This window comes from Melanostigma gelatinosum (assembly GCF_949748355.1).
Source record: "Melanostigma gelatinosum genome assembly, chromosome: 6".
Lineage (NCBI taxonomy): Eukaryota > Metazoa > Chordata > Actinopteri > Perciformes > Zoarcidae > Melanostigma > Melanostigma gelatinosum.
Genome location: NC_136639.1, coordinates 11153240 through 11181218, shown reverse-complemented (window position 1 = coordinate 11181218; position 27979 = coordinate 11153240). Strand labels below are relative to the sequence as shown.

Sequence of the window (27979 nt, the reverse complement as noted above, 5' to 3'; positions counted from 1 at the left end):
GGATCACATGTTCTTTGAAACTCCATTTGCTGTCAGGATCGTCAGATTTCCCCGAGCATTCTGATCTGCTTCGATGGCCTCAAAAAGAGCCTTGAAGTTTCCTGCACCGAAGCCCTGTGGATAAATCATGCCTTTAAGTTGCTGTATACTGCATATCCCTTGTAAAGGTTATCTATCCAGTGGCGCCCTCACCTGGTGGTTATGTCTCTGAATGACTTCCAAGAACACGGTGGGGCGATCCTGAACCGGCTTAGTGAAGATCTGAAGTAAATAGCCATTGTCGTCGTAGTCCACCAAGATCTTCAGTTCCTGGACATGAGTAAGGTCACAAGATACAAATGAAGAACTGTAATTCATTTCTCCACTTGTTTTGGTAATGCTGAATAGCTATGTGTTGTCATTTCGTTTGCTCATTACAGCAGTTGATGCAAATTATGTTCTCAGACTCATACACTACAAATACCAAACACTTAACAAAGGAGACAAACAATACAATCAATGCTTTGACCAAACATAACATGATGCTCAAATTTGTTCAAATACGATCTTCGATCTGACCTGCAGAACATCGAGGTCCTCTGAGATTTTGACCTTTGACTCTTTCAAGCTCTCCCTGAGTTGGTGGTAGTAGGTGTCTGGCACACATATGAACTCCATCCCACGCTCTTTTAGGTTTCAAATCTACAAACAAGGGATTCATCAGAGATTTATTGTCGCTGTGTTTTGGAATGCATCCATAAGGCCAAAGTGTCTCGTAGGCTTACTGCAGTGATGATATCTGATGTGTTCATGGCTATATGTTGCACTCCTGGACCTCCGTAGTACTCCACATATTCCTGTGAGTGAAAATGTAGGGACAGGATTACCTGTTATTTGACCATTATTGTGCAAGTAAATTGTTTCTAGTTCACATGTGAAAGTGTAAAGAACATTGCCTGGATTTGAGACTTTCTCTTCCCCATGGCAGGCTCGTTGATGGGCATCTTCACAGTCTCCTCGTAGTTTGCCACAACAATGGAGCTCAGGGCACTGAACTCAGTCTGAAGCTGCTTGTCATCTACCGACCAGAAGCGGTGAAAGAGAAGGTTTCTTTGATACCTGTTAGATCACAAACCAGAGACCAAGAGCTGCAAGTTCAAACCTCATGTGGTGGGTCAAACAGGTCAAATCATTTGAAATGTTTAGTGTTTTTTACTGGTGCATAGTCAACACAAGTTGTATTTTAATTCTTTACATGCCCAGAACTGCTGCAGATCAATTATTTGCAAGCATTATTTGACCCAGCTCTGAGAGATCCACGTGAAGTTACTTAATAAAAGGAATAAATACAGACTGTAAAAATAAATCAATAAATTAACCTTGAAATGTTGGAGAAAAGCCTGTTAAACACAACACTCAACACTTCATTAAAGTATTAAGGTAAGTGACGACACAAGAGTGGAACAGGGATATTCAATTTGTTTTTAAATCATTCTTGAAATACATTCTAAATATTTGGGAAGTAGTTATGACAATTGAATCATATTTATATCTGTACAGCTTATTTTTTGTCTGATATTGAAGTTACATTAATGTCAAATACAGATGTTGGCACACAGAAGACACTTTTGTATGAAGGCAAACTTTTCAGTTCACATGCAGTCTCTCCGTGATATTCATCTCAAGAGACACTGAAACTCGAGAAATTATACTTGTATAAAAAAAATGCTGCGTTTTCAAACAGTTAAAGAATAAAAATAAAACAACCCGAAACTGAAATACAAGCACGTCTTTATAAAAGTACAATCGCAACACAAATGCATGCATGCCGTCTCCTCTTTATCTGTCCAGTGAATGTTTGTCACCTCCTTAAGTCCATCCAGGAATCCGTCTCTCGGTTCAGTTCCTTTACTGTGACATTGATGCAGAGGACTCGGGACATAGGACCGGTTTAAAAAGAAAAAACATGTTCCATTAAGTGCAAAGACAGTCTTTCGTTCATTTCTGTTGTCCCGTTAGGACCTAGCTGGTCTTCTGCAGCAGTTTGTCCTCTTTCAGTCTGAACGGTACGCTGACAGACCCCCCCACTCACTCAGTGTCACACTGAATGGGGGGGGGGGGAGCAGGAGAAAACCCTAAATGTGAGCCCCCCTCACTCAGTGTCACACTGAATGGGGGGGGGGGGGGAGCAGGAGAAACCCCTAAATGTGAGCTCCCCCACTCACTCAGTGTCACACTGAATGGGGGGGGGGGGGGGAGCAGGAGAAAACCCTAAATGTGAGCCCCCCCTCACTCAGTGTCACACTGAATGGGGGGGGGGGGGGAGCAGGAGAAAACCCTAAATGTGAGCCCCCCCACTCACTCAGTGTCACACTGAATGGGGGGGGGGGAGCAGGAGAAAACCCTAAATGTGAGCCCCCCCACTCACTCAGTGTCACACTGAATGGGGGGGGGGGGGAGCAGGAGAAAACCCTAAATGTGAGCCCCCCCTCACTCAGTGTCACACTGAATGGGGGGGGGGGAGCAGGAGAAAACCCTAAATGTGAGCCCCCCCTCACTCAGTGTCACACTGAATGGGGGGGGGGGAGCAGGAGAAAACCCTAAATGTGAGCCCCCCCTCACTCAGTGTCACACTGAATGGGGGGGGGGGGAGCAGGAGAAAACCCTAAATGTGAGCCCCCCCACTCACTCAGTGTCACACTGAATGGGGGGGGGGGGGAGCAGGAGAAAAGCCTAAACATCTCTTCTCTGTCTCTCTCCCTATTTGCTAATATTGATGTCTTCATCTTGCACAATTCAGTCTCTCTATCCAGCATCTTCTTAAAGGGCCATCTGGACGCCCTCTTTAGTGATAAACAGATGTCCTCCAGGAGCCTGTTTTCTTTGTGCGCCCTTCGTAATACTGTCAGCCGCCTGTCAGCCGTGACCTTCGCTTCCTCTTTCAACTCTCGTTGTTCCGTCTCATTCCTCTTTAGCTTTTCATCCACCTGTTTAAATTTCTCCCCCAATTCTCGTGTTTCGGCCTGCTGCTCTTTAAACCTACTAAGCAGGGCTTCGTAGCAAGACTGCCAAGCTGCTGTTCCGGAGTCCGTGGTCGATTCTTTGTGTCTCCACCACTGGTCCATGTCAGCCTTCTCCAGAGTGTTGTATTTAGCAAGGAGGGCCTCATGTTCAGCTCTTTTGCTTCTCAGCTGATTTTTCAGCTGCTCAGACCCAAGACTCTCCAGATCCGCATAGCTTGTTCCGACTTCACCTTCGCAGGCGCTGCTGCAGAAAGTCTCCCTTTCAATCAGGTTGCTGAATTGATTAAACAGACTGATGGTCTCGTTGTGTTTTTGAGCGAGAGACATTTTAAGATCATGTAATTGGGTATGTCCTTGACGGTCCTGAGGCTTGTTGTCCTCTTTCAACTCTCGGAGTTCTGTCCCCTGGATCCGTTGTGTCTCAGACAGGTGGCATTTCGTCATTTCGAGCTCCTCAGAAAGACTTTCATTTGCTTTTCTTAGATCCAGGATCTCAGAGTCTCTCTGCTGGATCTGTTCCTCCATCTGGTTCACCTTCCTCTGGTGCTCAGCCTGAAGTCTGTCCAAGCCCTGTTGGTTCAGAGCGTTGGAGTTAGCAACCTCCAGAGTGTTGGAGTTAGCAACCTCCAGAGCGTTGGAGTTAGCAACCTCCAGAGCGTTGTATTTAACAACCAACGCTCTGGAGTTAGCAACTTCCAGAGCGTTGGAGTTAGCAACCTCCAGAGCGTTGCATTTAACAACCAACGACTTCATCAGAAAGCTGATCTCTTCGATAACTTGAGTGAGAGCCATTTCCCGGTTATATACTTCTTGAGGATGTCCATGAAGGTCCTGCAGATCCTCATCCTCATTTGTCTGTTCTGTAAGGGACATGATACGAAAAAGACTGGTGTCTGTTTAAGACTGTAGACTGGAATGGTATGTAGACTGGTATGGTTTGGAGTGTCAATGCAGAGTTCTAGAATTCTGGCCAGTTGATTTGATGTGATGTCACAGAATTCTTAATGTCACAGATTGAACCCAGCTTTGATGATGTCACAGATAGAACCCAGCTTTGCTGCAGGTAAACATTCCATCACCATGGATACATTAAGGACTACAAACCAACATGGCGTCCAGTCAAAGACTACACTGTAAAAAGTGATTTTACTTGTTTGTTAATTTTAGAATATTATTCTGTCAGTATGACAAAAGATTATTGATGTTGTCGTGATAACACAGAATTACTAGTTAGCAACATCTCAATGACAAAACAAATGTTAACCTGAAAATTCACATTTAACTGAATTAGTAGTGTAAATCAACTTGATTAAGGAGGTGTCATCACGTTTTTACGACTTTTATCAAAGTGCATTATGGGAAATTGGCGGGCGACGTTGACTTTCCTCCCGTCCTGTAGGCTACCTGTTTCGGACCAGGCTTGGGTGTCGTCGTCGGCTGAGACTGTTTTCGAGGTGAGTGAAATCACAAGTGTTTATATATACGTGATATATAAGTTTATATATGTGATGTATGAGCTATTATGCCATCGCAGGGACCAACATTAAGAGCCAGTAAAAAGTTACAATGGGCCAATAAGAACACTCCATAGCATGCATTTCCTTCCTGAATGGGATATTGTGAACATGTGTAGAGGAAGAAAGTCTCAACCCTTTGCAGATTGTTTATGCATGTTGTCACGAACGGCAGTCTTTTCCCAAACATTACGGGTAAAGGTGGTGTTGATCTTATTTATATTTACCCATAGTGATAATACTTAGTCGTACTTCCCTGTGTTACTTTTAGCCCATAGTATAATGTAGCGACCCTTGCTCAGGAAAGCTACGAGACGTTAGTTTCTTGTGGTCCTTTATTTGCGGACAGTATACAGGCTACTGTGGGCCGTAGCCTACGCCAACAAACAGGCAACACTGTTAACGTTCTTGAACATCTTTTACCATCAGCTCCCCGGTCATAGCCTCTCTCTCGCTCGTTCCAGCACTCAAAAACCACAACATCCCACAAGGCATGAGGCCTTCACTGACCTCCGTAAATGCAAGAACCAATCTTATATAACATCTTAGAACACTTCCTGTAAACACCATAACACCTAACATAACAGGTTAACATTATATGTCCTCAGTCCGTTACACTACCCTCCCCCCACAAAGTCCCTCGCCCCTGAGGGAGCAAACAAAGTCTCTCAGGTGGCCAGGGGGCCTTCGGTTCCTCTGAGGCCGCCGTCGGCCTTGGGGGGAAGGGGTCGAGGGGACGCTGGGCCCATGGGCAGGGGATGAAAGGGCTGGGCCAAGGACCCCAAGTTCAGTCTGTGAAGGGCCGGGCGAGACACTGGGGTTATTGGAAAGGGTTTGGGGGGTAGTCTGGACAGAGTCCAGGGTTCCCTGGAGGCTTCAAATAAGCCCAGTTGGCTTTCTGTCTCTTCCTACACTGTGATATTCATTTATCTCTGTTATGTTTGATTATTTAAAATGTTGTTGTTTGAATTGTGCAAAATAAAAAAATTTAAAAAAGAGACAATGCTTGGTTGGACCACTTGGTGGAGAATGCTGTGATGGAGCTGTGAGTCATCCTGAGGTTTGCAGGCACTCGGTGCCATTGGAACCACCACAAACCTAACCTAAACCTAACCCTAACCCTAACCTGGGCAGAACAGAGGGGCATTAGAGGTTTTGGGTAAAGATTCAGTTTTCTTGGCTTCAACTGGTTATAAATTAAACTGATATATTTCTACTCGATCACAAGTTGATTCGTGAATTACAGCTGAGAATCGTACAACAGATTTTTATATTAACTTTCAAATATCAATATTGGTATCTTTAAAATCCATTAGGGTCTAGAATCGAATACTTCATATTATCATGTCAATATTTCTTTAAATTATTATCATTATTACAAACCTAAGATAAGCTATAATCAAACTGTTTAAAATGTGATGAGTTAGGTCTATGTCAGTGCCATACATATAAGTAGTCAAATGTGTTAAATGTTTAACATGTTGACCTTTCTACTTACACCATCATCATACAAATGGACGACAGTGACTATGTAATAGTGCCACACATCTCTTATCACTTCCATGCACACATCATGAAATCTTTCCATAGCCTTTAGGTTGCTGAAGACCTTTACTATGACACTACCCTCTGGCCAATTATTCCATTTACTTCAACACGACCTCAAAAGGTCAAACAGAATCACTAATTGTGTAACTTGACTTTTATCTTATAAAAGGTACACGGACCTTATTTGACTTTGGTTCTTGGTTTTTCCATTTTTGAATTCAGAACGAAAAACGGAAATACGACCGCCCATTTCCGTTTTCCCGTTCTTGGTTTGAAACGAAAAACCAGAATACCATGGTATTTCCGTATTTTGGTTTTTCCGAATTAACGGTAAAACAGATCACTAAAACGTACACGGTCCGGTCTAATCTATATCATGAATTAGGTTAACGTGACTTCAGACGGGGCCGCTCTGTAGGTCTGCCAACGCCGCTGGACATGCTGCTCGCTAATCTGTGGGTTCTGGGACCCATATTTGAGAGATTATGGCAATTCTTGCATATGTCAAAAAATCCACTCATATAAGGGAATAAGGCATCAATTAAGCCCTTTGGGGCTGTTTTTGGGGACCTTAACTTGCAGCTACGAAGTCCAGATTATAGGTAGGTAATGGTGATGAGGGTTTCCCAAGGAGAAAATTAGTCAAATCTCTACCCTGATTTAAAGTATAAAAAGTTAGAGAAAAGACTGGTGAAAACTGGAACGTGGCGGCTATTTTGGAAACGCCCTCTACCACGTATTCTCTCTCTGCCCCTCCTATAGTTATTACGTGGCTGGAAAGGAGCCGGTTTCCCTCCCTCTGCGCCCAGCGTCATCTGCTGGACAGCTTGAAGCATGGCAAGTTGAGCCTTCTCTCCCGCTTGTCCCAAAGTGTCTAACATAAAAACAGAGTCTTGATGAATGATCAAAGTTTCAAGAAGTCAATTTAATGTTTGCAAACAGAGAACACAAAACACAACCACGTATTGCAGTGAACTGTGAATATGCTCTAAAGACACAAAATCCAAACAAGATATTTATACCGGCCGGCAGAGAGGAACAGATAAAACACAGGAGACTAAAGCAGAAATGTTTAGTCTAACAAGAATCAGTTGATATAGAGAAAGACCACGTCGGCTGTTTATCCCGACTGGGAAAGAAAAGTGACCTTCGTCCTAGACCAAATAGGTCAATGTGTTCAGACATCCAGACGCCCATACAGATGAACTTTCTAAACAGCAATATGTCTCACAGATAATAACATGAGGAGGTTGAAACATTTTTTATCATTACAGTATCAATAACCTAGAGGCACCGGTAAATATGACTAAATCTATGGTTTAAATACACTTATACTGTCATCTACTGGTAAAACTGGTAAACACTTTGACTTTGCATCTACTTCACGTTCACTAAATCAACAGCAAAATACGGTGGAAAAATAAATATCAGTGCCTACAACTCTGAACACGAAAATTACTTTGATTAAACTATATCACGAACTGTATTGCATCAAATGCACCGATTAATCGAAAACTTAATTATTGCTGTGTACATAGATAAATGAATATTAAACAGCATATAGTCAACTACTGATGCTAACGCACTCCCATCGGCCCAGATTAATTAATTAATGTATAAAGTTCTTGAAATATTCTTCTTTCCCGGTTACCTGCTGTGCTCTGTGTCTCGTTTTAAATGAAAAAACAAAAAAGGGATTTGCAAAAACGAGAATACCATGGCATTTCCGTATTTCCGTATTTTTTGACTGAACGGTAAAACAGATGACTAAAACGTACACGGACCTTATTTGACTTTGGTTCTTGGTTTTTCCATTTTTGAATTCAGAACGAAAAACGGAAATACGACCGGCCATTTCCGTTTTCCCGTTCTTGGTTTGAAACGAAAAACCAGAATACCATGGTATTTCCGTATTTTGGTTTTTCCGAATTAACGGTAAAACAGATCACTAAAACGTACACGGTCCGGTCTAATCTATATCATGAATTAGGTTAACGTGACTTCAGACGGGGCCGCTCTGTAGGTCTGCCAACGCCGCTGGACATGCTGCGCGCTAATCTGTGGGTTCTGGGACCCATATTTGAGAGATTATGGCAATTCTTGCATATGTCAAAAAATCCACTCATATAAGGGAATAAGGCATCAATTAAGCCCTTTGGGGCTGTTTTTGGGGACCTTAACTTGCAGCTACGAAGTCCAGATTATAGGTAGGTAATGGTGATGAGGGTTTCCCAAGGAGAAAATGAGTCAAATCTCTACCCTGATTTAAAGTATAAAAAGTTAGAGAAAAGACTGGTGAAAACTGGCTTTCGGCCATTTGGGAAAATAAGTGCCATCTGGTTCGAATCATCTCTGTTGGGTGCATTTGAAAAAACTTGGAAATGGCTTGTTGTCCTAATATTCACATATGATGGACAAAAGAGGACCCTCTTTAAGGCTCAATTGGATTCAAGTCATTAGCATGCTGCTAACAGAAGTTAGCTTTCCCAAGGGTCTGCAGAGATCTTGCTTTAGATCCTGCATCATGTTATCACAGGGGAATGATTTATGCAAAATTCAGGCAGTTTCAACCTTTCTCTCAGATTTAATGGGCCGTTTCTCACTTTCCAAAAACAGGCCGAAAGATAAGGCAATATGCCTCAATTTTGACCTTTGGGGCTGTGTTTGGGGACCTTAGTGTCAGGATCCAGGATCCCTGTCTGACCTGACGCCTCCCATGGCCACACCCTTGAGTGTGCACAGCTGAGGACACTCCAGCTGATCACCTCCTGCTGCCTGACACACCAGACTCAGGGCCCGCTAATGAGGCTGCTGGCACTACATAAGCTCTGGCCCTGCAGTCTGGGGTTGTCAGGTCGTACCGTCTTTCACCCGCGTCAACCCCGTGGCGTCCTCTGCCCGCCTTGTGTGTACGGATTACACGCCGCCGCGCTGCCCTCCTTGTGTGACACGGACTACTCTCGCCGTCAAGCTGCCAGCCCTCCGGTGTCGAGCCACGGGCCTCACACCGTCGCTCTGCCACTCTGGTGTCGGACCACGGGCTCCACACCTTCACCCAATCGAAATAAAACCTGTTCATAGTAAACTTCTGTCTCCTGTGGTCTTGCGTTTGGGTCCTACCTGCGAACTCCCACATAACACTTAGCTTGCATCTACGGCCGCAAAATTTGGGGGAATTCATATTCACTAGCCCCTCTTTAAGGAGGAAAAGGATTCAAATCTCTACTTTGATTTAAAGAGTAAAAATTGAGAGAAAAGGCCATTTCGGATCATAAGTACCATTGGGTTAGAATCCTTGATGTTAGGTGAAATAAACAATCAATTTCCAACTGATATTCGCATCATTTAATCTGTGGGCAAAGGTGGAATGACTGTGAAAATGTCAGGGTCCTAGCCATTGTTTTCTATGGGTATTTAGGCTGAATTGGGTCAAATATCCTTAGTTCACTATGGGAAAAGTGTTTGGAATTTCCCATTGATTTTCATACCACTTGATCTTTGGCCAAAGGTCGATTGACTGTAAAAATTCCAGGGTCCTAGCCCATTGTTTTCTATGGGTATTTAGGCTGAATTAGGTAAAAAATCCATAGTTCACTATGGGAAAAGTGTTTGGAATTTCCCATTCAAATGCAAGAATCACGGTATGGATTTTTGTTCATATTACGGTGTATTTCTGTTACCAGTACAATGTTTAGTACATTTAACAAACTGAATATTTTACGAACTATAAACGAAAAAAATACGGGGCTGGCTGTATTTCTTAAAAGTAATGAATGCAAAAATCACGGTATGGATTTGTGTTCATATTACGGTGTATTTCTTTTACCAGAACAATGTTTAGTACATTTAACTGTGACAAACTGCATATTTTACGAATGATAGATGGAAAAACTACGGGGCTGGCAGTTGAATGTATTGTGAATTTTACCTCAACTGGCAGTGCAATGGTCCGTACATTTAACAATAACACAATGTATTCTTTAAAAGTAATGAATGCAAAAATCACGGTCAGGATTTTTGTTCATATTACGGTGTATTTCCGTTACCAGTACAATGTTTAGTACATTTAACAATGACAAACTGCATATTCTACGAATAATAGATGCAAAAACTACGGGGCTGGCAGTTGAATGTATGATGCATTTTACCTCCATTAGCAGGGCAATGGTCCGTACATTTAACAGTAACAAAATGTATCTTTTAAAAGTAATGAATGCAAAAATCACGGTATGGATTTTTGTTCATATTACGGTGTATTTCCGTTACAGTACAATGTTTAGTACATTTAACAGTGAGATACCGACTATTTTACGAATAATAAATGCAAAAAAAAATACGGGGCCGGCTGTTTAATGTATGATGCGTTTTACCTCCATTGGCAGTGCAATGGTCCGTACATTTAACAGTAACACAGTGTATTTCTTAAAAGTAATGAATGCAAAAATCACGGTATGGATCTTTTTTCATATTACGGTGCATTTTCGTTATCAGTACAATGTTTAGTACATTTAACAGTGACAAAATGTATTTTATACGAATAATAAATGCAAAACATACGAGGCTGCCTGTTAAATGTATAATGTGTTATTTCTCCGTTGGCAGCACAGTGGTCCGTACATTTAACAGTAACCAAATGTATGTTTTAAAAGAAATGAGTGCAAAATGTACGGTATGGATTATTTTTCATATTACGGTGTATTTCTGTTATCAGTACAATGCGTAGTACATTTAACAGTGACAAAATGTATTCTATACAATAAATACATGCACAAATTATTGTTTTAGCTGATATTTGTATTTACGGTGTTTCACTGTCCGATAAACTGAATATAACCGATTTACAATTTACGGTCTCTTACTGTTGTGATTTAACAGTTTATCACCGTAAAATTCACTGACTTTTCTTACAGTGTATATATATTAGAGATTAGTGTCACACTGAATGGGGGGGGGGAGCAGGAGAAAACCCTAAATGTGAGCCCCCCCACTCACTCAGTGTCACACTGAATGGGGGGGGGAGCAGGAGAAACCCCTAAATGTGAGCCCCCCCACTCACTCAGTGTCACACTGAATGGGGGGGGGGGAGCAGGAGAAAACCCTAAATGTGAGCCCCCCCTCACCCCTACGATAGGCCAGTCTACATAATGGGTAGCCTAATTTGTAGGCACTTTTAGCACACGCACATACACGGTAGTGTGTTTTACAAAAAAGTGTGAGGCTGAGAATGCTTATAGTTGCAGATCAGTGCTGAGCTTTTTTCTCCTTGAGAGTCAGTTGCAATACATTTGCTTCATGTGCAATTTTATTGTGTTAGCAAATGAAAAAAACTGTAAGATGCTGATGTTAATGCCAGTAACATTAGTTATGAAGTGATACAAAGTGAGAGTACTGAGCACAGACTTATTTCCTCAGTTATGGACCCTGAGTAAAAGTGGTTTCATGAGAGATTTGACGAATTTCAAAAATCTGACTTAAACCAAATGATGTCTTTAATCAATGCTTTAGGGCAGATTTGACCCCATAACGCTGATACTTTTCTGCAAGTGTTATTATTAAACACATGGGTGTCAGGTTATAAGAAACTACATTAAAAGGGGAATTTAAGAAAATATGCAAAAATGGAGTAAAATACATTGAAATTCCTTAAAATCAAGCAACGCGTTGTTTAATAACATCCAAATAAGCAAACATAGAATACAACCGTTTGTTCTTTTTCAGTGAAAATTGAATTATTTGATTTTAATTACATATTGCTATTATACAAATATACATTGGAATATACAAAATCATAGGATATTTGAACAGTGTTATTAGATCCTACATCATTCATGGACATATTCTATATGAGATAACATCATTGCCTTGACCTCAAAAAACACTTTGAATTATATTATAAACATCATTAAAAGAAATCAACTGGAACATGTTTGTTAGCACAGTTTAATAAGTCAGTCAAACAAAAACTGTTGGTTGCAGTCCGTCAGTTGGAGTCCCAGCGTAGCTGGGCAGTGTGAGGCTCACAGAACTACATATATGAAGAGCGCCATGATGGCAGCACTGATCAGCCCAGAGATAGGAACCGTCACAAACCAAGCGATGAAGATGTTCCTGAACAGACGCCAGTCGACTGATTTCCTGGAGCGCAGCCATCCTACAGCCACCACAGATCCCACCTGCGTCAATGTAAAAAAGCATTGGGTTCATGAATATGCAATACTGTGTTAACACATGCTCAAATCAGAACCTACTTTTGATTATCATACTCTATTTAGGACGACGTTTGAGAGTTTTAAGTATCGTTACCTTGCAGTGGGTTGTGCTGACAGGAAGACCAACATTGGATGCCACAACAACTGTGAGTGCTGATGCTAGCTCAATGCTGAATCCACTAAATTGGAAGAAAACATGTTAGTACGCTTATACTATCAAATATATTAGAATTGTAGTTGTTATAGGATATAAATGTGTCCAGGCATACCTGGAGGGTGTAATGGGTGTCAGGTCTTTGCCGAGGGTTTGCATCACTCTACGTCCCCATACCCAGAGTCCAGCGCAGATGCCCACTCCGCCGTAAAGAAGCAGCCAAATGGGGGTAGGTGCGCTGGACACCACAGAGCCGCTCTCATACACAAGCCAGAGGGCCACCAGTGGACCAATCGCATTGCTAGTGATAGAAATGGTTTATGTTACAACTCAGAAACAGCACATGCATAAATTCCTCAGGAGAAAACCCCCCTTGCCTACCTGACATCGTTCCCTCCGTGAGCAAAAGAGCCAAAGCACGCTGTGAGTATCTGCAGGAACTGGAAAAGCAAGGAGACGGCTGGTTGGTCGACCTCCAGCTCATCCTCTTCCAGAGCGATGTCCCTGCCAGCTTCCTGAGTCACGCTCTCTTCCTGAACTGCACTTCCATTGGTCACTGCTGAGCTGTAGCTGCTGTAACTGCCCACCCTCAGTCTTCCTTGCAGCTCACCATCCTGGTCCTTGTGTTTAGGATCTCCTTGAATGCCATAAATTGCCAACCCCTAAATGTGAGCCCCCCCACTCACTCAGTGTCACACTGAATGGGGGGGGGGGGGAGCAGGAGAAAACCCTAAATGTGAGCCCCCCCTCACTCAGTGTCACACTGAATGGGGGGGGGAGCAGGAGAAACCCCTAAATGTGAGCCCCCCCACTCACTCAGTGTCACACTGAATGGGGGGGGGGGAGCAGGAGAAATGCCACCGGTTAGTGCTCACTTGGCGGTTCCTCCTGAGTTTCTTTATCTCTTCTCTCTGTCTCTCTTCCTATTTGCTAATATTGATGTCTTCATCTTGCACAATTCAGTCTCTCTATCCAGCATCTTCTTAAAGGGCCATCTGGACGCCCTCTTTATTGATAAACAGATGTCCTCCAGGAGCCTGTTTTCTTCGTTCACCCTTCGTAATACTGTCAGCCGCCTCAGTCGTGACCTTCTCTTCCTCTTTCAACTCTCGTTGTTCCGTCTCATTCCTCTTTAGCTTTTCATCCACCTGTTTAAATTTCTCCCTCAATTCTCGTGTTTTGGCCTGCTGCTCTTTAAACCTCCTAAGGAGGGCTTTGTAGCGAGACTGCCAAGCTGCTGTTCCGGAGTCCGTGGTCGATTATTTGTGTCTCCACCACTGGTCCATGTCAGCCTTCTCCAGAGTGTTGTATTTAGCAAGGAGGGCCTCATGTTCAGCTCTTTTGCTTCTCAGCTGATTTTTCAGCTGCTCAGACCCAAGACTCTCCAGATCCGCATAGCTTGTTCCGACTTCACCTTCGCAGGCGCTGCTGCAGAAACTCTCCCTTTCAATCAGGTTGCTGAATTGATTCATCAGACTGATGGTCTCGTTGTATTTTTGAGCGAGAGACATTTTAAGATCATGTAATTGGGTATGTCCTTGACGGTCCTGAGGCTTGTTGTCCTCTTTCAACTCTCGGAGTTCTGTCCCCTGGATCCGTTGTGTCTCAGACAGGTGGCATTTCGTCATTTCGAGCTCCTCAGAAAGACTTTCACTTGCTTTTCTTAGATCCAGGATCTCAGAGTCTCTCTGCTGGATCTGTTCCTCCATCTGGTTCACCTTCCTCTGGTGCTCAGCCTGAAGTCTGTCCAAGCCCTGTTGGTTCAGAGCGTTGGAGTTAGCAACCGCCAGAGCGTTGGAGTTAGCAACCGCCAGAGCGTTGCATTTAACAACCAACGACTTTATCAGAAACCTGATCTCTTCGCTAACTTGAGTGGGAGCCATTTCCCGGTTATATACTTCTTGAGGATGTCCATGAAGGTCCTGCAGATCCTCATCCTCATTTGTCTGTTCTGTAAGGGACATGATACGAAAAAGACTGGTGTCTGTTTAAGACTGTAGACTGGTATGCAATGTTCCCTCTAAGCTGCGCGCTTGAGCAATCGCGCACTGCTCGCACATTCTCAGCGCACAAGAAAATCTATGCAGCGCATAAAATAAAATTCAACATAAACGTATTAATTAATATCTAATATTAGTCCTAATCTTATCTAATCAATTAAACCAATAATAATAATAATAATAATAATTTTGTTTTCTGTACTATTTTGCAACGTAACTCAGTGAGTGACAGGTGTCCAGCCAATGATACGATTCGGTTCACTTACGCTACGCAGCCAATCATAGCATTGACACTATTGCCCTGCCCATTCGCGCCGTGCAGGTTAGCTAGCTATCAATAGTGCGGCGGAGTTACGAGACGCAAATGCCCCTTATCCCCCCTTATCATGGCGAAACGAACGGGCAGCGACATAAAGTCAAAGCAAGAAGCAGACGAAGCCATCAACCTGGACAAAGTGTACAACCATTGGAGAAGTGAGAAGGACAGACGTGAAAAATAAGGTAAAATTTAAGTCAGATTTGTGCATATTCTAGTGACATTTATTAAGATTTTTTACTTATGGATATTAATCATTAAATTATGTTACTACTAGATAATTTATGGGTAGTAGAAATGATAATAAAAAACTGAGTAATTACATATTTTACAGACAGAGTTACAGGAATTTACACTGTATCACAAGCTACAGCACACGTCATTCTGCAAAATGTGAATGTTTTAATGTGAACAAAATGTTATGTCTGAAAGGTGTATATGTATAATTTCTTCCACAACAGGACCTCACACAGGCCAAAGCAAGACTCTTCCCATGGCCAAGCAGGACTCTCACATAAAACATACTACACATCTCATGAACAACAAGATTTTTGTCTTTTTCCTTTAAAGTTTGTCAAATCACTTATATTAAAAGTAAACTAGTGGAAATTGCTGCTGTAATTTGATTCTTTGAATAAGCCATGTAACTTGCTATGATCCAAGGTTTTGAACAGGTGTGATACTGGTGTGTGGCCACAGCGTGCACATCTGATGTTGCTCACAGTGGTCCTCAGTGTGCTCAGGGAGCTTGTGTGTATGCCCAGACACATGAAAAATTAGAGGGAACATTGCTGGTATGGTATGTAGACTGGTATGGTTTGGAGTGTCAATGCAGAGTTCTAGAATTCTGGCCAGTTGATTTGATGTGATGTCACAGAATTCTTAATGTCACAGATCGAACCCAGCTTTGATGATGTCACAGATAGAACCCAGCTTTGCTGCAGGTAAACATTCCATCACCATGGATACATTAAGGACTACAAACCAACATGGCGGCCAGTCAAAGACTACACTGTAAAAAGTGATTTTACTTGTTTGTTAATTTTAGAATATTATTCTGTCAGTATGACAAAAGATTATTGAAGTTGTCGTGATAACACGGAATTACTAGTTAGCAACATCTCAATGACAAAACAAATGTTAACCTGAAAATTCACATTTAACTGAATTAGTAGTGTAAATCAACTTGATTAAGGAGGTGTCATCACGTTTTTACGACTTTTATCAAAGTGCATTATGGGAAATTGGCGGGCGACGTTGACTTTCCTCCCGTCCTGTAGGCTACCTGTTTCGGACCAGGCTTGGGTGTCGTCGTCGGCTGAGACTGTTTTCGAGGTGAGTGAAATCACAAGTGTTTATATATACGTGATATATAAGTTTATATATGTGATGTATGAGCTATTATGCCATCGCAGGGACCAACATTAAGAGCCAGTAAAAAGTTACAATGGGCCAATAAGAACACTCCATAGCATGCATTTCCTTCCTGAATGGGATATTGTGAACATGTGTAGAGGAAGAAAGTCTCAACCCTTTGCAGATTGTTTATGCATGTTGTCACGAACGGCAGTCTTTTCCCAAACATTACGGGTAAAGGTGGTGTTGATCTTATTTATATTTACCCATAGTGATAATACTTAGTCGTACTTCCCTGTGTTACTTTTAGCCCATAGTATAATGTAGCGACCCTTGCTCAGGAAAGCTACGAGACGTTAGTTTCTTGTGGTCCTTTATTTGCGGACAGTATACAGGCTACTGTGGGCCGTAGCCTACGCCAACAAACAGGCAACACTGTTAACGTTCTTGAACATCTTTTACCATCAGCTCCCCGGTCATAGCCTCTCTCTCGCTCGTTCCAGCACTCAAAAACCACAACATCCCACAAGGCATGAGGCCTTCACTGACCTCCGTAAATGCAAGAACCAATCTTATATAACATCTTAGAACACTTCCTGTAAACACCATAACACCTAACATAACAGGTTAACATTATATGTCCTCAGTCCGTTACACTACCCTCCCCCCACAAAGTCCCTCGCCCCTGAGGGAGCAAACAAAGTCTCTCAGGTGGCCAGGGGGCCTTCGGTTCCTCTGAGGCCGCCGTCGGCCTTGGGGGGAAGGGGTCGAGGGGACGCTGGGCCCATGGGCAGGGGATGAAAGGGCTGGGCCAAGGACCCCAAGTTCAGTCTGTGAAGGGCCGGGCGAGACACTGGGGTTATTGGAAAGGGTTTGGGGGGTAGTCTGGACAGAGTCCAGGGTTCCCTGGAGGCTTCAAATAAGCCCAGTTGGCTTTCTGTCTCTTCCTACACTGTGATATTCATTTATCTCTGTTATGTTTGATTATTTAAAATGTTGTTGTTTGAATTGTGCAAAATAAAAAAATTTAAAAAAGAGACAATGCTTGGTTGGACCACTTGGTGGAGAATGCTGTGATGGAGCTGTGAGTCATCCTGAGGTTTGCAGGCACTCTGTGCCATTGGAACCACCACAAACCTAACCTAAACCTAACCTGGGCAGAACAGAGGGGCATTAGAGGTTTTGGGTAAAGATTCAGTTTTCTTGGCTTCAACTGGTTATAAATTAAACTGATATATTTCTACTCGATCACAAGTTGATTCGTGAATTACAGCTGAGAATCGTACAACAGATTTTTATATTAACTTTCAAATATCAATATTGGTATCTTTAAAATCCATTAGGGTCTAGAATCGAATACTTCATATTATCATGTCAATATTTCTTTAAATTATTATCATTATTACAAACCTAAGATAAGCTATAATCAAACTGTTTAAAATGTGATGAGTTAGGTCTATGTCAGTGCCATACATATAAGTAGTCAAATGTGTTAAATGTTTAACATGTTGACCTTTCTACTTACACCATCATCATACAAATGGACGACAGTGACTATGTAATAGTGCCACACATCTCTTATCACTTCCATGCACACATCATGAAATCTTTCCATAGCCTTTAGGTTGCTGAAGACCTTTACTATGACACTACCCTCTGGCCAATTATTCCATTTACTTCAACACGACCTCAAAAGGTCAAACAGAATCACTAATTGTGTAACTTGACTTTTATCTTATAAAAGGTACACGGACCTTATTTGACTTTGGTTCTTGGTTTTTCCATTTTTGAATTCAGAACGAAAAACGGAAATACGACCGCCCATTTCCGTTTTCCCGTTCTTGGTTTGAAACGAAAAACCAGAATACCATGGTATTTCCGTATTTTGGTTTTTCCGAATTAACGGTAAAACAGATCACTAAAACGTACACGGTCCGGTCTAATCTATATCATGAATTAGGTTAACGTGACTTCAGACGGGGCCGCTCTGTAGGTCTGCCAACGCCGCTGGACATGCTGCTCGCTAATCTGTGGGTTCTGGGACCCATATTTGAGAGATTATGGCAATTCTTGCATATGTCAAAAAATCCACTCATATAAGGGAATAAGGCATCAATTAAGCCCTTTGGGGCTGTTTTTGGGGACCTTAACTTGCAGCTACGAAGTCCAGATTATAGGTAGGTAATGGTGATGAGGGTTTCCCAAGGAGAAAATGAGTCAAATCTCTACCCTGATTTAAAGTATAAAAAGTTAGAGAAAAGACTGGTGAAAACTGGCTTTCGGCCATTTGGGAAAATAAGTGCCATCTGGTTCGAATCATCTCTGTTGGGTGCATTTGAAAAAACTTGGAAATGGCTTGTTGTCCTAATATTCACATATGATGGACAAAAGAGGACCCTCTTTAAGGCTCAATTGGATTCAAGTCATTAGCATGCTGCTAACAGAAGTTAGCTTTCCCAAGGGTCTGCAGAGATCTTGCTTTAGATCCTGCATCATGTTATCACAGGGGAATGATTTATGCAAAATTCAGGCAGTTTCAACCTTTCTCTCAGATTTAATGGGCCGTTTCTCACTTTCCAAAAACAGGCCGAAAGATAAGGCAATATGCCTCAATTTTGACCTTTGGGGCTGTGTTTGGGGACCTTAGTGTCAGGATCCAGGATCCCTGTCTGACCTGACGCCTCCCATGGCCACACCCTTGAGTGTGCACAGCTGAGGACACTCCAGCTGATCACCTCCTGCTGCCTGACACACCAGACTCAGGGCCCGCTAATGAGGCTGCTGGCACTACATAAGCTCTGGCCCTGCAGTCTGGGGTTGTCAGGTCGTACCGTCTTTCACCCGCGTCAACCCCGTGGCGTCCTCTGCCCGCCTTGTGTGTACGGATTACACGCCGCCGCGCTGCCCTCCTTGTGTGACACGGACTACTCTCGCCGTCAAGCTGCCAGCCCTCCGGTGTCGAGCCACGGGCCTCACACCGTCGCTCTGCCACTCTGGTGTCGGACCACGGGCTCCACACCTTCACCCAATCGAAATAAAACCTGTTCATAGTAAACTTCTGTCTCCTGTGGTCTTGCGTTTGGGTCCTACCTGCGAACTCCCACATAACACTTAGCTTGCATCTACGGCCGCAAAATTTGGGGGAATTCATATTCACTAGCCCCTCTTTAAGGAGGAAAAGGATTCAAATCTCTACTTTGATTTAAAGAGTAAAAATTGAGAGAAAAGGCCATTTCGGATCATAAGTACCATTGGGTTAGAATCCTTGATGTTAGGTGAAATAAACAATCAATTTCCAACTGATATTCGCATCATTTAATCTGTGGGCAAAGGTGGAATGACTGTGAAAATGTCAGGGTCCTAGCCATTGTTTTCTATGGGTATTTAGGCTGAATTGGGTCAAATATCCTTAGTTCACTATGGGAAAAGTGTTTGGAATTTCCCATTCAAATGCAAGAATCACGGTATGGATTTTTGTTCATATTACGGTGTATTTCTGTTACCAGTACAATGTTTAGTACATTTAACAAACTGAATATTTTACGAACTATAAATGAAAAAAATACGGGGCTGGCTGTATTTCTTAAAAGTAATGAATGCAAAAATCACGGTATGGATTTGTGTTCATATTACGGTGTATTTCTTTTACCAGAACAATGTTTAGTACATTTAACTGTGACAAACTGCATATTTTACGAATGATAGATGGAAAAACTACGGGGCTGGCAGTTGAATGTATTGTGAATTTTACCTCAACTGGCAGTGCAATGGTCCGTACATTTAACAATAACACAATGTATTCTTTAAAAGTAATGAATGCAAAAATCACGGTCAGGATTTTTGTTCATATTACGGTGTATTTCCGTTACCAGTACAATGTTTAGTACATTTAACAATGACAAACTGCATATTCTACGAATAATAGATGCAAAAACTACGGGGCTGGCAGTTGAATGTATGATGCATTTTACCTCCATTAGCAGGGCAATGGTCCGTACATTTAACAGTAACAAAATGTATCTTTTAAAAGTAATGAATGCAAAAATCACGGTATGGATTTTTGTTCATATTACGGTGTATTTCCGTTACAGTACAATGTTTAGTACATTTAACAGTGAGATACCGACTATTTTACGAATAATAAATGCAAAAAATACGGGGCCGGCTGTTTAATGTATGATGCGTTTTACCTCCATTGGCAGTGCAATGGTCCGTACATTTAACAGTAACACAGTGTATTTCTTAAAAGTAATGAATGCAAAAATCACGGTATGGATCTTTTTTCATATTACGGTGCATTTTCGTTATCAGTACAATGTTTAGTACATTTAACAGTGACAAAATGTATTTTATACGAATAATAAATGCAAAACATACGAGGCTGCCTGTTAAATGTATAATGTGTTATTTCTCCGTTGGCAGCACAGTGGTCCGTACATTTAACAGTAACCAAATGTATGTTTTAAAAGAAATGAGTGCAAAATGTACGGTATGGATTATTTTTCATATTACGGTGTATTTCTGTTATCAGTACAATGCGTAGTACATTTAACAGTGACAAAATGTATTCTATACAATAAATACATGCACAAATTATTGTTTTAGCTGATATTTGTATTTACGGTGTTTCACTGTCCGATAAACTGAATATAACCGATTTACAATTTACGGTCTCTTACTGTTGTGATTTAACAGTTTATCACCGTAAAATTCACTGACTTTTCTTACAGTGTATATATATTAGAGATTAGTGTCACACTGAATGGGGGGGGGGAGCAGGAGAAAACCCTAAATGTGAGCCCCCCCACTCACTCAGTGTCACACTGAATGGGGGGGGGAGCAGGAGAAACCCCTAAATGTGAGCCCCCCCACTCACTCAGTGTCACACTGAATGGGGGGGGGGGGAGCAGGAGAAAACCCTAAATGTGAGCCCCCCCTCACCCCTACGATAGGCCAGTCTACATAATGGGTAGCCTAATTTGTAGGCACTTTTAGCACACGCACATACACGGTAGTGTGTTTTACAAAAAAGTGTGAGGCTGAGAATGCTTATAGTTGCAGATCAGTGCTGAGCTTTTTTCTCCTTGAGAGTCAGTTGCAATACATTTGCTTCATGTGCAATTTTATTGTGTTAGCAAATGAAAAAAACTGTAAGATGCTGATGTTAATGCCAGTAACATTAGTTATGAAGTGATACAAAGTGAGAGTACTGAGCACAGACTTATTTCCTCAGTTATGGACCCTGAGTAAAAGTGGTTTCATGAGAGATTTGACGAATTTCAAAAATCTGACTTAAACCAAATGATGTCTTTAATCAATGCTTTAGGGCAGATTTGACCCCATAACGCTGATACTTTTCTGCAAGTGTTATTATTAAACACATGGGTGTCAGGTTATAAGAAACTACATTAAAAGGGGAATTTAAGAAAATATGCAAAAATGGAGTAAAATACATTGAAATTCCTTAAAATCAAGCAACGCGTTGTTTAATAACATCCAAATAAGCAAACATAGAATACAACCGTTTGTTCTTTTTCAGTGAAAATTGAATTATTTGATTTTAATTACATATTGCTATTATACAAATATACATTGGAATATACAAAATCATAGGATATTTGAACAGTGTTATTAGATCCTACATCATTCATGGACATATTCTATATGAGATAACATCATTGCCTTGACCTCAAAAAACACTTTGAATTATATTATAAACATCATTAAAAGAAATCAACTGGAACATGTTTGTTAGCACAGTTTAATAAGTCAGTCAAACAAAAACTGTTGGTTGCAGTCCGTCAGTTGGAGTCCCAGCGTAGCTGGGCAGTGTGAGGCTCACAGAACTACATATATGAAGAGCGCCATGATGGCAGCACTGATCAGCCCAGAGATAGGAACCGTCACAAACCAAGCGATGAAGATGTTCCTGAACAGACGCCAGTCGACTGATTTCCTGGAGCGCAGCCATCCTACAGCCACCACAGATCCCACCTGCGTCAATGTAAAAAAGCATTGGGTTCATGAATATGCAATACTGTGTTAACACATGCTCAAATCAGAACCTACTTTTGATTATCATACTCTATTTAGGACGACGTTTGAGAGTTTTAAGTCTCGTTACCTTGCAGTGGGTTGTGCTGACAGGAAGACCAACATTGGATGCCACAACAACTGTGAGTGCTGATGCTAGCTCAATGCTGAATCCACTAAATTGGAAGAAAACATGTTAGTACGCTTATACTATCAAATATATTAGAATTGTAGTTGTTATAGGATATAAATGTGTCCAGGCATACCTGGAGGGTGTAATGGGTGTCAGGTCTTTGCCGAGGGTTTGCATCACTCTACGTCCCCATACCCAGAGTCCAGCGCAGATGCCCACTCCGCCGTAAAGAAGCAGCCAAATGGGGGTAGGTGCGCTGGACACCACAGAGCCGCTCTCATACACAAGCCAGAGGGCCACCAGTGGACCAATCGCATTGCTAGTGATAGAAATGGTTTATGTTACAACTCAGAAACAGCACATGCATAAATTCCTCAGGAGAAAACCCCCCTTGCCTACCTGACATCGTTCCCTCCGTGAGCAAAAGAGCCAAAGCACGCTGTGAGTATCTGCAGGAACTGGAAAAGCAAGGAGACGGCTGGTTGGTCGACCTCCAGCTCATCCTCTTCCAGAGCGATGTCCCTGCCAGCTTCCTGAGTCACGCTCTCTTCCTGAACTGCACTTCCATTGGTCACTGCTGAGCTGTAGCTGCTGTAACTGCCCACCCTCAGTCTTCCTTGCAGCTCACCATCCTGGTCCTTGTGTTTAGGATCTCCTTGAATGCCATAAATTGCCAACCCCTAAATGTGAGCCCCCCCACTCACTCAGTGTCACACTGAATGGGGGGGGGGGAGCAGGAGAAAACCCTAAATGTGAGCCCCCCCTCACTCAGTGTCACACTGAATGGGGGGGGGGAGCAGGAGAAACCCCTAAATGTGAGCCCCCCCACTCACTCAGTGTCACACTGAATGGGGGGGGGGAGCAGGAGAAATGCCACCGGTTAGTGCTCACTTGGCGGTTCCTCCTGAGTTTCTTTATCTCTTCTCTCTGTCTCTCTTCCTATTTGCTAATATTGATGTCTTCATCTTGCACAATTCAGTCTCTCTATCCAGCATCTTCTTAAAGGGCCATCTGGACGCCCTCTTTATTGATAAACAGATGTCCTCCAGGAGCCTGTTTTCTTCGTTCACCCTTCGTAATACTGTCAGCCGCCTCAGTCGTGACCTTCTCTTCCTCTTTCAACTCTCGTTGTTCCGTCTCATTCCTCTTTAGCTTTTCATCCACCTGTTTAAATTTCTCCCTCAATTCTCGTGTTTTGGCCTGCTGCTCTTTAAACCTCCTAAGGAGGGCTTTGTAGCGAGACTGCCAAGCTGCTGTTCCGGAGTCCGTGGTCGATTCTTTGTGTCTCCACCACTGGTCCATGTCAGCCTTCTCCAGAGTGTTGTATTTAGCAAGGAGGGCCTCATGTTCAGCTCTTTTGCTTCTCAGCTGATTTTTCAGCTGCTCAGACCCAAGACTCTCCAGATCCGCATAGCTTGTTCCGACTTCACCTTCGCAGGCGCTGCTGCAGAAACTCTCCCTTTCAATCAGGTTGCTGAATTGATTCATCAGACTGATGGTCTCGTTGTATTTTTGAGCGAGAGACATTTTAAGATCATGTAATTGGGTATGTCCTTGACGGTCCTGAGGCTTGTTGTCCTCTTTCAACTCTCGGAGTTCTGTCCCCTGGATCCGTTGTGTCTCAGACAGGTGGCATTTCGTCATTTCGAGCTCCTCAGAAAGACTTTCACTTGCTTTTCTTAGATCCAGGATCTCAGAGTCTCTCTGCTGGATCTGTTCCTCCATCTGGTTCACCTTCCTCTGGTGCTCAGCCTGAAGTCTGTCCAAGCCCTGTTGGTTCAGAGCGTTGGAGTTAGCAACCGCCAGAGCGTTGGAGTTAGCAACCGCCAGAGCGTTGCATTTAACAACCAACGACTTTATCAGAAACCTGATCTCTTCGCTAACTTGAGTGGGAGCCATTTCCCGGTTATATACTTCTTGAGGATGTCCATGAAGGTCCTGCAGATCCTCATCCTCATTTGTCTGTTCTATAAGGGACATGATACGAAAAAGACTGGTGTCTGTTTAAGACTGTAGACTGGTATGCAATGTTCCCTCTAAGCTGCGCGCTTGAGCAATCGCGCACTGCTCGCACATTCTCAGCGCACAAGAAAATCTATGCAGCGCATAAAATAAAATTCAACATAAACGTATTAATTAATATCTAATATTAGTCCTAATCTTATCTAATCAATTAAACCAATAATAATAATAATAATAATAATAATAATTTTGTTTTCTGTACTATTTTGCAACGTAACTCAGTGAGTGACAGGTGTCCAGCCAATGATACGATTCGGTTCACTTACGCTACGCAGCCAATCATAGCATTGACACTATTGCCCTGCCCATTCGCGCCGTGCAGGTTAGCTAGCTAACAACAGTGCGGAGGAGTTACGAGACGCAAATGCTAACCCCTTATCATGGCGAAACGAACGGGCAGCGACATAAAGTCAAAGCAAGAAGCAGACGAAGCCATCAACCTGGACAAAGTGTACAACCATTGGAGAAGTGAGAAGGACAGACGTGAAAAATAAGGTAAAATTTAAGTCAGATTTGTGCATATTCTAGTGACATTTATTAAGATTTTTTACTTATGGATATTAATCATTAAATTATGTTACTACTAGATAATTTATGGGTAGTAGAAATGATAATAAAAAACTGAGTAATTACATATTTTACAGACAGAGTTACAGGAATTTACACTGTATCACACAAGCTACAGCACACGTCATTGTGCAAAATGTGAATGTTTTAATGTGAACAAAATGTTATGTCTGAAAGGTGTATATGTATCATTTCTTCCAGAACAGGACCCTGACACAGGCCACAACAGGACCTCACACAGGCCAAAGCAAGACTCTTCCCATGGCCAAGCAGGACTCTCACATAAAACATACTACACATCTCATGAACAACAAGATTTTTGTCTTTTTCCTTTAAAGTTTGTCAAATCAGTTATATTAAAAGTAAACTAGTGAAAATTGCTGCTGTAATTTGATTCTTTTAATAAGCCATGTAACTTGCTATGATCCAAGGTTTTGAACAGGTGTGATACTGGTGTGTGGCCACAGCGTGCACATCTGATGTTGCTCACAGTGGTCCTCAGTGTGCTCAGGGAGCTTGTGTGTATGCCCAGACACATGAAAAATTAGAGGGAACATTGCTGGAGACCCACTGAAGAAATGCAAAGTCATGCAAAGTCTTTTCACCCACTGCTTTGAAGAGCAATGTTGTTATCACACAGCATGCTAAAGTTTCTAAAATAAGTAGTTGATTAGTTGATAGTCTTTTACCAATCCACCACTGGGACCATCTCATCATGCGGTTGGTTTCCCACAACGTGATCAATGAAGTTCAGTTTTCCACTTGGTCTGCACGGAAGCAAAAGCACACAAACATAAGCTGTTGTTCTGTCTTCACCGTCTTATGAACATTATAATGACTTATGTACACTCACAGTTTGGTTAGTGAAGGGTCCTTGAAGTCAGGGCGCTGGAAGCCTGGCAGAAACAACCCACTGTATCCGGCCCTCTCCACAAACGTGTGTGTGGTGTCGCCATACTGCGGCACACACAAGCAAGTCTACAATTCTGGCATTTTTTCTAAATCGACATAGAAAATAAATGTTCAATGTAAATTCATAGGATTCATGCTTAGAGACTTGTCTCACCGTTTGAAGCACGGCCAGCCTGACTTTACCATGCTTGTCCTCCAGGGTGCAGGGCTCCTTTACAATAACTGCACCTTGCTCTCTGGCTTTCTGTGAACAAGGACATTTGGTAAGTAAAAAATATTACTTTAATAGCATTCTTTCACAGCAATTAATTATCAACTCAAAAGTATATAGTGCTTTAGAAAACAGCTAAGAATGCACTTAAATGGAAAACCTGTTGTGTTCCCTGTACAAGGAAGTCACAGTCCTGCACTGTAAATGCAACATCCTTCACCCCATCCCCATGTTTGACTAAATGATCACCCATCTCTGAGAAAATATGAGAAAAATGAATGGACAAATAAAACAGTGACTGATCAAACCATTTCATAGTAAGTACAAGTTTGGTTTGCCAAAATATGAGTGATCTGTATTGTGGCAACTCCTTTATTTGCTCTCTCAAACAAATGTGTTTTATATTCTTAGAATTGTGACTTAAAAATTTGTTGATGAAAATGTTCATTTCAAACTTAAAAAATATACTTTTGTATTTATTAAGTATGTATTGTTGATAGTGACATGTGACATTTTGACAAACACAAATAACTACTTCAGCTATGAAAGGATACGTACCTTTGTTTCCACGATTGAGGGCAGATGAGAACACATAAATGATCTGTGAAATACAAAGTATCAAAACGTTCATTTGATTTGCAAAGTCACAATTTGAGTCCAATATAGCTATTTATTTAAAGCTAGTGTTACAATCCACATTACTCAAGAAAACTACAACATTTTGAGATCAGTTGTGTAATTAAACACATTTCTATTACGTATACTCACTAAAAGTCAAATACCTGCACAATACACTGTTTGTCATTTTTGTTTTGTTGCACTAAAATAAATCTTGCTGATTGTCTCATGTGTGCGCTGTACTTCCAGACACGATTCTTTACCTTTCCTTGTTTGACGACATGGGACACCACGTCACGACTGTCTGTCTCCAGATCCCGGTAAACCAGAGGCTCGAATCCCAGCTTGTTGCAGTAATATGATGCAGCCTGTTGAAGACAATGATTTATATTCAACAGAAAATCATGGCAATTTCTCTTAAATGTCACAGTTAACTGAAATTGGGCATGATAGCCACATATTGGCCTTAAACTCTTCCTTGCAATAATTTTGGAGAGATTGTTTTTGCTGTCTGCACTCAAGTTGCATCACATGTATGTCACCTGGGGTTTTACATGCTTTGTCCCCTCCACCCCTCAGGACAACCAATTCACTTTGTGTAGTCTACTCCTTCATTTGTGTGAAAGTTGGTCAGAATATATGTGCCCGAAAAACTGGACACAGAGCAGTTTAACTTACCTGTTTTGCATTTCCAACCCAGAAGGTTATGTGATCAAAGCAGAGGAACCCTCCCTGCTCATGCTAAGGACGAGAACAAATATTTAGCTTTAGTCATATGGAGTCAAAACATTCCCCTAACGGGAGAAAATCACATAGAAGGTTGAAGTAAAAACGCATGTTGAAAGGGAAAGACAATCGATAGAAAAATGAACACAAACTAAAGTTTTATCAGCCTACCGTTTCGCCTTTATCTGTGTATGTTGTCTATAATTAAAAAAAAACATCATGACGTCATTGTATTACAAAGAAAAGCAACAGCCATGCTGAAGTACATTGACAGATGTTATGACCGTGCAAACACATGGTCTCTTTATCACAGTTAATAACAAGATAAGAAGTCATCTGAAAATGACTCAACAGTGAAATGTAACTCACCATCTTGCTCCTGTTGACCTGACTGTCAGAATGAAATCAGCAGTGAATCTGTGAATTTAAAGAGAAGGAGGTTTCTAGATCCACACCCACCGGTGAGGAGGAGATATTTGAGGAGAGGGAGGAGGAGGAGGGATAGTATTAATTCTTCAGGCTTTTTTCCTGTTATACGATGACTACTTGGGAACAAATGTTGAAATACCACAGGTCTCATTATCACTCAATGCACTGCCACTCATTTTGTTTTGCATATTTAATATCGTCCCTTCATAATCCCTCCTAAATACAAAAC

General features: G+C 42.0%; 2 protein-coding genes across 2 annotated transcripts; both read right to left on the bottom strand.

Moving 5' to 3' along the window:
* Window positions 1–3: 3 nt before the first annotated feature.
* Window positions 4–27705, bottom strand: LOC306779015 (4-hydroxyphenylpyruvate dioxygenase-like; the record flags this gene model as incomplete). The annotated part of the gene is given in 15 exon segments (XM_079270756.1): window positions 4–114; window positions 193–309; window positions 559–675; window positions 679–681; window positions 765–836; window positions 936–1098; window positions 25544–25621; window positions 25708–25811; window positions 25921–26010; window positions 26156–26232; window positions 26536–26578; window positions 26859–26963; window positions 27274–27336; window positions 27493–27519; window positions 27691–27705. Coding segments are annotated over 15 exon segments (1173 nt in total). The 5' UTR covers window positions 27694–27705.
* Window positions 12021–14310, bottom strand: LOC306778954 (sodium-dependent phosphate transporter 1-B-like; the record flags this gene model as incomplete). Its single annotated transcript, XM_079270695.1, has 5 exons — window positions 12021–12237; window positions 12368–12452; window positions 12543–12728; window positions 12809–13064; window positions 13842–14310. The coding sequence occupies 5 exons, from the start codon at window positions 14308–14310 to the stop codon at window positions 12082–12084; spliced, it is 1152 nt and encodes a 383-aa protein (XP_079126821.1). The 3' UTR covers window positions 12021–12081.
* Window positions 27706–27979: the final 274 nt, after the last annotated feature.